Raw genomic sequence first — 12,798 nt, forward strand, 5'->3', positions numbered from 1 at the left:
CACACGTTGCTCACTATCAAATCTACGTTCACGTCACAAGTTAGTCACTAGTCACTAGTGGGTGTGCTGGAGGCTACTTGCGTTGTTGAGTGTGTTTACAGTTAGCATGCTGGCTAATCAAGCAATGCAAAGACACCAACAATATGTTGTTGCTTTCTATTAACCTTCAGTTTACTTCAAATTGTCCAACTGTATCATTGCTGTTCAATGAAAACAAGCATCTCCATTTTTCTTTTATTTTTTTTTCCCAATTTACACAGCCAATTACCCAACCCACTCATTAAAAAGCCCTCCGACACATTTAAAGTTAGATTCCGCCTCTTGTTAAACTGCTCGGAGGAAAGCGCAGCGACTCGGTTCTGATACACCAGCTCACAGGCGCACCTTTGTGCTGATCCACATCACCCTAGAAGTGATGATTGAAAAAAGCACCATCTACTGTAGGCCAATTGTGCTCTCTCAGGGCTCCGGCAGCCGAAGGCAAGCTCCATGAACAGGATCTGGATGGCAGCACTTAGCCCACTGGACCACTCGGAGGACAGTATCTTCATTTGTGACGCTTTTTAGTTTTCTACATAATTTGAACACACAAGCTGTCCCTAACAATGTGTCAAAATTACTTAATGAATGGAAGTAGAAAATAGAAAATTCTCCAAAATCACCTGAAGAAAAACTCTTTTTACATTGACTTCCATTAAAAGTTAAGGAAGTTTTATTTATCTCCTGTAAAGTTGAGGTTTTGGAGATGCATGTTTTTCATTGGACAGCAACAATATGTAGGTATGCTTTTTTTCAGGTTGAGAACCATAGTGCTGGGAGAATCAAATGTTTAGAGATTAGAAGCTGGAAACCTTAGACTGCTATATCTATGATTGATCAAGCAAATTCATTGATTCACAAGTCACTTTATCAAGGCATAATTTAAAATCTAAACAGTTTCAAAGTCTGGGCTGTTGCTGAGGTTTGTTTTCTGTTGTTCATGCATATGGAACAGTCTAACGAGGCATTTTGGTGACATTCTGGCGTGAACATCATGTGGTGACTTTGTGATACCAAATTAATGTGCTTGTTTCATTCATAAACTAGAATAATAAACAGTTTTTTATATATTTTTTTTCCATTCATGCTGTACGTCCACAGTAAATGGGAAGGATACCTCAGCTGCGTCCGCTGATTCATCAGAAGTTTGGCTGCATTTCTGTGTGTATACGAAGACTGATCCTCCAGTCTAGACTTTGGAACGCAGCTAGATTCTCGATGTCTCGTTTGTCAGTCTGCCGTTGTGTCGTTTGCCACTAGTCGCCAAATAGCAGCACTCCCACAAATCACGTACTCCCACAGGAAACGATTGTTCGCTTGCCGCCTTGTCGCCTTGTCTCCTGCCAGTGTAAACGCAGGGTAATCAACCACTCCCAGAGTTTAATGTCCATCAGCATCACCAGTAGCAGACATACCTCGTCCTCTACCTTCAGGAAGGCCGTGGTTCCACCGTGCCTCCACGTGCTCCTGTAGTGCATTCAGTTTGAAGAGTAAGTCCGTTCAGAGTTCACAGTTTAGCACAGTCAGTGCAGTGGTTAAAGTATTCGTCCGTGTTTTTCTCGTCGTATACGGCCATGCACCGCGGACACATGAGGTCGGTGGGATCCTGCGCCAGCGACTGTCCGATAGTCCGTTTTGCGCTGGACTCTGGAGGACTGTTTCTCAGCAGAGGCTCGGCCGTTTCTGTCTGTTTGCGGGACGGTTTCTTCAGGCTGATGGGGAGCCGCCGTGTTGGCTGGGGTTCTTTGACGTGCTGTGTAAAGAAAAAAAAATACAGTCATTTTAGGCTTGAACAGATTTTCACCTCCAGTGCCTTGCAAAAGTATTCAGCCTCCTTGAACTTTTCAAACTTTTGCCACATTTCAGGCTTCAAACATAATTTTTTGTGAAGAATCAACAACAAGTGGGGCACAATCATGAAATGGAACAAAGTTTATTGGATTGTTTAAACTTTTTTGTAAATAAAAAAACTGAAAAGTGGGACGTGCAATATTATTTGGCCCCCTTTCATTATTACTTTGTAGCTCCACCTTTTGCTGCGATTACAGCTGCAAGTCACTTGGAGTGTCTTTTTTGCAGTTTTGCACATCGAGAGACTGAAATTTTTGCCCATTCTTCTTTGCAAAACACCTCGAAGTTGTTTTGAGGTTGAATGGAGAGCGTTTGTGAACAGCAGTTTTCAGCTCTTTCCACAGATTCTGCATTTAATTCCGTTCTGGACTTTGACTTGGCCATTTGTGAACCATTCTCTGCATCTTTTCATTTTCTGCAAATAAATGTTCTAAATGACAATATTTATATTTGGAATTTGGGAGAAATGTTGTCTGTAGTTTATAGAATAAAACAACAATGTTCATTTTACTCAAACATAAACCTATAAATAGCAAAATCAGATAAACCGTGGTCTCTTAATTTTTTCCAGAGATGTATATGCTTTTTTCATGTTTATAGTGCTGCAATGTCATTGATTGGTCAGGCATATTTTTTGGCCCAATTTATTTAGAAAAAGTGGCTTCATCAAGGCAAAATCTAAACTGCATTCCAAAGTCTGGGCTGTAGCTTTTGTTAGGGGTAGGTCCTCAGTTTTTTTATTTCTAAAAAAAATTAAATATCCAATAAATTTTGTTCCACTTCACAATTGTGTCCCATTTGTTGTTGATTCTTCACAAGAAAAAATTACAATTCCATACCTTTATGTTTTAAGCCTGAAATGTGGCAAAAAGTTGAAAGGTTCAAGGGGGCTGAATACTTTTGCAAGGCACTGTAGACAAATGTTGCCAAAACTTGGACAAATGTAATGAAAGTAAAAATCCACCCCAGGATTTTGTTTAAACTGATTGGATGGCTCTGCTGAAGCTGCAACAAAATCCCGGGTGGAATTCAACTTTCTGGACCTGGATTTAACACATCTTCCAATAGACAATATAGAGTGGAATCATGTTAATATTTTATATTTAAATTTTAAAGGCGTTCCAATTCATATTCAGTTCATATAAGTTCATTAACAGAACTAACAACTCATATTAGAAATTATTTCTTTTAATTCTTTTAATAGAATCCAATGTAACATTATTTTATTTCAATGCATTTTGGAGCATTTCTATAGCTCCATTAATTATGAAATGTCAAGGTCAAGCTGTAGAGAACAGCTATGAGACTGGAATCATATCAGACAGTAAAACATATATATTGGCTTAATTACCTTGATATAATGCTGCCTTTAAGTCAGGTCAGGAATATCATATTATTCCTGTTGCTGCTAGTTCCCTACTCCTTTATATTTTGCGTATTTATCTATTTTACTTTTGTAGTAATATATTTTAAATTGCTCTTTGTGTGTAAACTGGAAAGTGGGAATACAATATCATTCCACCTCATGTACCACAAATAGAATAGTTTTTAGATTATGTGATGAGCCAAAGCATAATTGTAATTGTAATAGATAATATAAAAACATATTTAAGTAAATCTGCTGATTTCAAAATATAGTGAATAAAATCATAAAATTGGCTCTTTTCTGAACTTCTTTTTAAAATCAATATTTTCCTGAATACAAATCAAACAGTTCATGTCCTCCAAACCTTTAGTTTCATTATGTTTGTCTAGTTTCTATGTCTATTTTCAAACTTGCCGAATTTGGGTTAATTTCTGTTACTGATCTGGAATTATTAAGTGCAGTAGAGAGAAAACAGGCAGCTTCTCCAAGTGTCCTGTAGGAGATTTCAAAGCCCTCAAATTTTCAGAATGTAAATAAGTTATTTTACTGCAGATAAAAAGGGTTTTGTGTCACCTACACCTGTAGCCCTTATACGGGACAAGGCATTTTAAGGGGTTAAAATGACTGTATGTTGTCTTGAAGGCAGAATAAGAGATGTAATACAGTCTATCCACTCTTTTCAAGCTTAGTTTAGTTTTAATGTTTTTAAAATTCCTATATTTAAGTGATTTAAGGAAGATGCTGACTGGCTTGCCTGGGCGTGGATTTGGAGCTTCAGACGCGTCACCCCCTCCTCGAGGTTCAGGATTTTATCCTGAGCTCTTTCCCTGTCGGCTCTCTCAGACTTGAAGTCTTCGATATAAGCTTCGACCTGAAAAACAGCATGGAGATAAGTGGACATGTCAATTCTGCTGAACTGAAAACTTTACTAAGTGTTGTATTGTATTTGCATTGTTCAAAAATAATGGATCCTAAATCATGATAGAAATACAGGCAAATAGAAAGACAGACAGACAGACAGACAGTTAGATAGATAGACAGATACACAGTTAGTACATAAGGGTATATTAACCTGCTGTTCCAGCATCTGGATGCGTTCCCGGTCTCTGAGTGAGCCGCTGTCTCTCTCTCGGCTCAGTCTCTCACACTCCAGCATCTTCTCCTCCAGCAGTCTGTTCAGCCGCCCGATCTCCTGCTGATACAGAGCCGTGCCGCCCGGTGCCGCCATGCCCGTAGACTCCTTCAGCTTCTGACACAGTCCCCTCACATACTCCTCCCTACTCACATCATACTTCTGCCACCGTGAGTTCAGATTCTCCACCTGCAGAGGAACGGTCAGAGAAACGGTCAGAGGAGCGGTCGGAGGAACGGTTAAAGGAACGGTTAAAGGGAATGGTCAGAGGAACAGCAGCAGAGAAATGGTCAGAGGAACAATTAAAGGAACGGTCAGAGGATCGGTTAAAGGGAACGGTTAAAGGGAATGATCAGAGAAAGAGCAGCAGAGAAACAGCAGCAGAGGAACGGTCAGAGGAACAATTAAAGGAACGGTCAGAGGATCGGTTAAAGGGAACGGTTAAAGGGAATGATCAGAGAAACAGCAGCAGAGAAACAGCAGCAGAGAAACAGCAGCAGAGGAACGGTCAGAGGAACAGCAGCAGAAAAACAGCAGCAGTGGAACGGTCAGAGGAGCAGCAGCAGAGGAACAGTCATAGGAACAGTCAAAGGAACAGCAGCAGAGGAACGGTTAGAGTAACAGTAGCAGTGTAACGGTCAGAAGAACAGCATCAGAAGAACAGCAGCAGAGGAACAGTCATAGGAACAGTCAGATGAACAACAGCAGAGAAATGGTCAAAGGAACAGCAGCAGAGAAACAGTCATAGGAACAGTCAAAGGAACAGCAGCAGAGGAACGGTTAGAGGAACAGCAGCAGAAGAACAGTCAGAGGAACAGCATCAGAGGAACGGTTAGAGGAACGGCAGCAGAGGAACGGTTAGAGGAACAGCAGCAGATGAACGGTCAGAGGAACAGCATCAGAGGAGCAGCAGCAGAGGAACAGTCATAGGAACGGTTAGAGGAACAGCAGTGGAGGAACGGTCATGGGAACAATCAGAGGAACAGCAGCAGAGAAATGGTTCAAGGAACAGCAGCAAAGGAACAGTCAGAGGAACAGCAGCAGAGGAATAGTCAGAGGAACAGCAGCAAAGGAACAGTCAGAGGAACAGCAGCAGAGGAATAGTCAGAAGACAAATGTGCCTTGACTGATCATACTAAAAACAGTTAATTTCATTCCTATTTTAGCCATAATATCTCATGTTCCTATCACTTACACTTCTTTACATCTCAAAAGTAGCTTGAAGACCATTTAATTTCATTTTATTTTGTACTTTGTTTCTCTGTAAAATTACAGACACTCAGAAACGCTTCCAATAGCAGGAGACACTTACATATGCCACTCTATTTTTCAGCTGCTGATTCTCCTCCTTTAATCTGTTGACCAGGCTGTTCAGATGAGCGACCTCAGAGCCATCCATCATCTGTTGAAGAGCACAGACACAACATGTTCATCTAACTAACACAAAAATAACTTCATTTCTAAAGTGAAACTTTAGGGAGGAACCATAAAACACTTTTAACTTCCAATGCAAGTTAATGTAATTTGGATTTGTAAGAATTTATTAGGATTAATTGGAATTTATTGGGAGTTAAAAGGATTTAAAAGCTAATTTCCAGACAAAATGCTGACCAAAAGTGCACAATCACAATCAGATTTCACATTTCCTCACTAATTATCAGCACCTTCCACGTTCAAAGGACAATTTTCCAGACATTTGAATGGCATTTAAGTTCCATGTTCAGCTGTTTCTTTCGTTTTGAACCAATAGTTAAAATAACAGAGTGGGGTCAGCAGATGCTGAGGAGCATAGTCACTACATCACTACACACCTCCAAACATCATGTAGCTTCAGAGTTCATCATCACTACACACCTCCAAACTTCATGTAGCTTCAGAGTTCATCACTACACACCTCCAAACTTCATGTAGCTTCAGAGTTCATCACTACACACCTCCATCCAAACTTCATGTAGCTTCAGAGTTCATCACTACACACCTCCATCCAAACTTCATGTAGCTTCAGATTAGATCATCACTACACACCTCCATCCAAACTTCACGTAGCTTCAGAGTTCATCACTACACACCTCCATCCAAACTTCATGTAGCTTCAGAGTTCATCACTACACACCTCCATCTAAATTTCAAGTAGCTTCAGAGTTCATCACTACACACCTCTAAACTTCATGTAGCTTCAGAGTTCATCACTACACACCTCCATCCAAACTTCATGTAGCTTCAGATTAGTTCATCACTACACACCTCCATCCAAACTTCATGTAGCTTCAGAGTTCATCACTACACACCTCCATCCAAACTTCATGTAGCTTCAGAGTTCATCACTACACACCTCCATCCAAACTTCATGTAGCTTCAGAGTTCATCACTACACACCTCCATCCAAACTTCATGTAGCTTCAGAGTTCATCACTACACACCTCCATCTCAACTTCATGTAGCTACAGATTAGATCATCACTACACACCTCCATTCAAACTTCATGTAGCTTCAGATTAGATCATCACTACACACATCTCTAAATTTACTCACCTCACTGCCCCTGTGCTCAGTGTTGGTGGTCCGGCTCTTCTCCTTCTCCAGTCTCCCCAGTAGATCCTGGCACACTCGTACCGTGGCCCCCAGCTGCACCCTCAGCTCCTCCGCCTCCGCCACCAGCGAGCTGTACAGCACGTTCTTGGTGGCCTGGGTCCGGTCCCTCTCGGCCAGGATGGAGTGCAGGTGCTGGATCTCCTGGTCCTTTTGGTGCTCGGGTCGCTGCCGGACGCTCTCCAGCTCCTGCTCCTTCTCCCTCAGCTTCTGCTGCAGAACCTGGATCTCCTACATCAAAAAAATAAACACCTCTGATTATGAATTACCAAACTATTTTTTTATTAAAGTTGTGTACAGTACCAGTAAAAAAAACATATGCAATTATTTACTAAATTAAAAAAACAAGAATATGTTTTATATTTTAGTTTCTTCTGTCAGGGTCTGCCAGGGGGAGACGTGGAGACGTGGAGGCAGACGTAAACACTAGAGGTGTGCCAAAAAATCGATTCACATAAGAATCTTGATTCTCATTTACTACGATTCAGAATCGATTTAAAATGTCCCAAAATCGATTCTGAGGGGCGGGTTTTAGACTGATTTTGGGCTGGGTATTTTTGTTGGACCTGGCAACCCTGGGGATAGGGCTTGTCCCTTTGGAGATCTTCCAGACACACACAGAGCGTAGGTGTTTGAGAATCACCGGTAAGATGGCAGAACAAGCACTATATTACATTAGATTAACGTGTAGTTTCAATGTTTTATGGCAGAATGCTTCATAACAAGCATAAAAAAGATCGCTAGTAGTTAGTTTCAGTAACTGTTAGCTAGCTAACTAGCTAACTTTCCAGTTCCACCTTAAATAACGCTACAGGTGGCAGCGGGCTGCAGCATTTAAGGCGGAACGGAAAAATAACAATAAGCTAATCAGAGCTAATTTCAGCTCCTCATCACAGAGGAATTAAGGAATGGACCATATGAATTAATTTCTCCACCTCCTGCCCCCTTTCTGAAGAAATACAACGACCTTAAATTAACTAGTTAATCAGCAGCTGCTCCTGAACTTTAGCGCTCCACTGCTATCATCACATCAGCCCAGCAGCGTCACCTACACACCACCGCTAGTAGCCTGGTAATAAAGCAGTGTTATTTATTATTTATTTATTGTTCATTAACGTCATTGTGATATCCCAGTGATTCCTCTGTCACTGAGGACCCACATTCCTGCACATTTTATTGTTTTTGTAACACATTACTTGCTCCAGGACCAGTGTATATTATGGAGGGTTTTTTTTCAATAAGATTCATAAGCCAGAAGCAGAAATTTTTATAATTCAAATCGTTTTGAATCAAAAATCGATTTTGAATCGAATCGTGGCCCCCAAAATCGGAATCGAATCGAATCGTGAGATAGTAATCGATTCCCACCCCTAGTAAACACAGGTAAGATAGATATGTATTAAATAAATAACAAAGAAACAAAGAAACAAACAAGGAGGCTAACAAACGAAACAAATGAGGAACTAAAACAAGACAGAATAGAAACTAAAGAGGACAAGGAAATAAACAAGAAGTAAACAAGGAATATAAATGAGGGCTATATTTTATTTAATTCTTTTCTAAATTTTGGCCAATATTTCAGCACCTCCCACCGATTCGCTTTAAACTCAATCTTTTGCTATAGAATCCATAAAAATATAATTAAACTGAATCGTGATACTTTATCGTGTGTAATATTAATGCAATATTTGATACTTTCCAACATATCGCCCATCCCTACTTACACTACACAATACAACACTTGTTCTAGGCTGTTCCTATTATGTTAAAAAAAAGAATCATCCATAATAAATATATACACTGATTTCTTTGTGTATTTAAGGATTTATTTTCTGTAAAAACTCCTGTAAACTGATTTTTTTTCTTAGTTTTTTTAGATTTTTGGCCAATATTTCAGGGTGTACTATTAAAGCGATAATTGATCATTTTCTGTCATGTTGCCTAACCCTATTTACACTGTTCTTATTATGTTATAACAAGCATAATTTATTATAAAAAGCCTTTTTTCTGTAAAGTTCTTTTGATTTCACCATTATATTAATAATATTGAATAAATAATCAACAGATCAGTAGATCAGCAGACTGGACTCACTTTTGGCTGGAAACAGTTTTTGCGCTGCATCCAGCGCCGAGTCCTTTATACTTCTTATGCATACAGTTTTAAAATATTAAACCTTTTATGAAGCTTTTAAACGTTTTTTCTCAGATTTTTGTTCTAAACTGTTCTTACTATGTTAAAACAATCGCCTACAAGGTGATGTCAGAACAGGCTCCTTCCTACCTGCACTCGCTCCTGAAGGCTTACGCTACCTCCCGGCCGCTGCGCTCCTCCAATGAACGTCGCCTCGCTTTGCCAAACAAACATTCACACAAAGCAATCCAGACTGTTCTCATACAGAGTTCCCCAATGGTGGAACAAACTACCTTCTACTACCAGATCAGGAGAATCTCTCACTATCTTTAAGAAACTCCTGAAGACAGAGCTCTTCAAAGAGCACTTACTCTCCTAACACCTCTAACTAACTACCTTCCACTACCAGATCAGGAGAATCTCTCACTATCTTTAATAAACTCCTGAAGACAGAGCTCTTCAAAGAGCACTAACTCTCCTAACACCTCTAACTAACTACCTTCTACTACCAGATCAGGAGAATCTCTCGCTATCTTTAAGAGACTCCTGAAGACAGAGCTCTTCAAAGAGCACTTACTCTCTTAACACCTCTAAAACACTAACTACTTCTAACCCCATTTCCTTCTTCCCCTCCTTCACTTCTCTATCCTATTATTCCCCTTTGACCTCCTTTTATCCCTATCCAAAGTTGTTTTTACCTTTAAACTTATTTTACATTGTACTTGACTATTGTAAGTCGCTTTGGACAAAAGCGTCTGCCAAATGTAATGTAATGTAAAAAACAAGAATAATCTATTATAAAAGGCAATTTTCTGTAACTTCTGTTTAGTTTTGCAACGTATAACCCATTATATCACCACTTAATCTATAATGTTATTTACAGATCAGCAGACTGGACTTGCATTGTTTCCATCTTTTTACCAATTTACTCATTGTGATTACACTTTGATTCACACACACACACAAACACACACACACACAGATGTAAAATCTGTGTGATTTTACAACTTTTATCCTATTATATCACCGCTAAATCTATAATCCAGCTCTACGTCTTTCAGCTTCTGCTTTAATTTACCAATTTACTCATCGTGATCAGCATTTTTTCATTTTCACATGTTTATTTTATATTAATTGTAATTATTAATTATTCATCATAAAATTTCGTAAAATAAAATTAACCTGAATCGTGATACATTATCGTGTGTACTATTGTTGAAGCGATACTTGATACTTTTCTGCCATATTGCCCATCCCTACTTACACTACACAATACAACTTTTGTTTTAGACCATTTTTATTATGTTATAACAGGAATAATCTATTATAAAAGGCTATTTTCTTTGTGTGTACAAAAGTACATTTTTTGTTAACTTATATATATATATATAACTTATATATATATATAAAAGCCTATTTTCTGTAAAAATTAATTCGCCAGTACATCTATAATCCAGAAGAAACTGTCCACAGATCAGCACTCTTTTGCTGGAATCCAGTTTCTGTGCTACGTCTAGAGTCCTTCGCACTTTTATTATATATATATATATATATATATATATATATATATATATATATATATATACAATTTAACTGAATTGTGATACATTATCGTGATACTTGATACTTTTCTGCCATATTGCCCATCTCTACTGTTCTCTACACTGTTCTTAATATGTCATAACAAGAATAGTCTATTATTATATATACAAATATATAAAAAATATATAAATATATATTAACATTTTTTTACAACTTTTAACCCATTATATTATATTACCACTAAATCTATAATCCAGTAGAAACTGTCCACAGATCAGCAGACCGGACTCACTCTTTTACTGGAATCCAGTTTCTGCGCTGTGTCCAGAGTCCTTTGCACTTTTATAATATGTATATATATATATATATATATATATATATACACACACACAATACAATTTAACTGAATTGTGAAACATTATCGTGATACCTGATACTTTTCTGCCATATTGCCCATCTCTACTGTTATCTTCACTGTTCTTATTATGTCATAACAAGAATAATCTATTATTATATATATATAAAATATAAAATATATATAAATATATATTTAAAAAAGTTTTTACAACTTTACAACCCATTATAACCCATTATATTATATCACCACTAAATCTATAATCCAGTAAAAAAAACTGTCCACAGATCAGCAGATCAGCAGACTGAACTCACTCGTTTGCTGGAATCCAGATTCTGCGCTGCGTCCAGCTCCTGGTCCTTCAGCTTCTGCTTTAATTTGTGGATTTCTTTACACAGGCTGCCCACCAGAGATCTGGAGGGTCCCACCAGGTCCTCCCCCTCCACGGGGCCCACGGTGGTCCTCTCGTGCCGGGCCAGCCTGGCCTTCAGCTCGGCGATCTGCCCGTCTTTGGAGAGGATGGTCTGGCCCAGTCTGGCCAGTTCCTGCTGGGTCTCGTGGTAGAAGGTGTTGATGGTGGAGCAGCTGCGCAGTTTGGGGTGATCCTCCTGCTTCTTGGTGTGGAGATCCATGGTTGTGTGTGTGTGTATGTGTGTGTGGTGTGTGTATAGGTCTGGAGGGTCCTGGAGTTTGAGGGTCTGGTGGAAGAGAAGGTGCCCCTCGCTCTGGGGGTCTTTGCGCGCGGTGCGCTCGAGCCGGAGGTCTCTCTCTCGCTCGCTCTCAGTCAGGCAGACAGGCAGGTCTGTGAGACAGAAGGTCAGAGCTGTCAGTTTGGAGGAAATGATGTGCGCCACGCGGGGATTTCCTGCGGGACTTCCCCGTGCCCATCTCGCGCTGCTCTGTGTTTTTTTTTTTTGTTTTTTTTTATGTGTTCTATATTTTTTGGCACTCCCAAACATTCATCTAACCCCTCCAGGGAACAGTCCCGGGCTGTTCAGCTGTTCCTCAGCTGTTCTTCAGCTGTTCCTCACTCTTTTCAGGCGGGTTTTCTCAGTTACTTTGTATCCAGACGTTCTGAAACCGAGAAAGAGCGAAAGCCGAGCTGAGCAGTGCGCATGCGCGAACACACACACACACACATATACAACACCACCCCCCACCACACCACCCCAACCCTCAACTCTCTTCCTCTTCTTATTCACTGAGTTAGTCACTCAGTTAATCAGTTAAAGGTGTGAAAAGTATTCTATATTCATTACTCTTTAGGCTATATAGAGGTATATATACTACGGATGTAAAAAAAAAAAGACTTTTTTTATTTTGTAGAAGTATTAACTTTTAAGTAAAAGTAGTGTAAAAGTACTGCTTTCAAACATATTTGAAGTAAAAAAAAAATAATGTGAAACAAGGGCAAAAATAAAGCCATTAAGAACAAATGCCCCCAAAAATTCTTATGGATTTTTCTAAAAGACATAATTACTATAATGTTCTATTAAAATGTTAATGTTGATCAATTTGGGATGCACTAGGCTCCCTAGTGTTTCAGCTGCAGAAAATTTGAATATTATATAATAAATCCTGCTGGAAAATGAAATCTGCATCTCCATAAAAGTTGTCAGTAGCAGAGTGAAGCATGAAGTGCTGTTAGATTTTACGGGAAAACAAAACTGCACTGACTTTAGACTTGATAATAAAACACAGTGGATCAACACCAGCAGATGACATGCACTAGTATATGGCCATTGTATGTATTTTAGTAGAATGTAAATATATTAAAAAGGCTTAGTTGGACT

The 12,798-nt window shown here is 39.2% G+C and overlaps 1 protein-coding gene across 2 annotated transcripts; it reads right to left on the reverse strand.

Moving 5' to 3' along the window:
- Nucleotides 1-260: 260 nt before the first annotated feature.
- tnip2 (TNFAIP3 interacting protein 2) lies at nucleotides 261-12,112 on the reverse strand. Of its 2 annotated transcripts, none has more exons than XM_007232149.4 (6): nucleotides 11,320-12,111; nucleotides 6,921-7,208; nucleotides 5,701-5,790; nucleotides 4,329-4,577; nucleotides 4,011-4,127; nucleotides 261-1,792 (listed from the first exon to the last, which is right to left on the reverse strand). In XM_007232149.4, the coding sequence occupies exons 1-6, from the start codon at nucleotides 11,962-11,964 to the stop codon at nucleotides 1,547-1,549; spliced, it is 1,635 nt and encodes a 544-aa protein (XP_007232211.3). In that variant the 5' UTR covers nucleotides 11,965-12,111; the 3' UTR covers nucleotides 261-1,546. The 2 variants fall into 2 exon arrangements, with proteins under 2 accessions (XP_007232211.3, XP_007232212.3); XM_007232150.4 differs by having other exon boundaries at nucleotides 1,621-1,792; nucleotides 4,003-4,127; nucleotides 11,320-12,112.
- Nucleotides 12,113-12,798: the final 686 nt, after the last annotated feature.

This window comes from Astyanax mexicanus, chromosome 7 (genome assembly GCF_023375975.1).
Source record: "Astyanax mexicanus isolate ESR-SI-001 chromosome 7, AstMex3_surface, whole genome shotgun sequence".
Lineage (NCBI taxonomy): Eukaryota > Metazoa > Chordata > Actinopteri > Characiformes > Acestrorhamphidae > Astyanax > Astyanax mexicanus.

What these genes read in the sequence shown, in the direction of transcription:
- tnip2 (XM_007232149.4), bottom strand. Translation starts at nt 11,964, where the DNA reads ATGTTTGGGAGTGCCAAAAAATATAGAACACATAAAAAAAAACAAAAA. An exon ending in TGAAAAATAGAGTGGCATAT is followed by an intron (nt 4,578 to 5,700) that starts GTAAGTGTCTCC and finishes GTTCCTCTGCAG; the next exon opens with GTGGAGAATCTGAACTCACG. An exon ending in AGCTCCAAATCCACGCCCAG is followed by an intron (nt 1,793 to 4,010) that starts GCAAGCCAGTCA and finishes TTCTTTACACAG; the next exon opens with CACGTCAAAGAACCCCAGCC.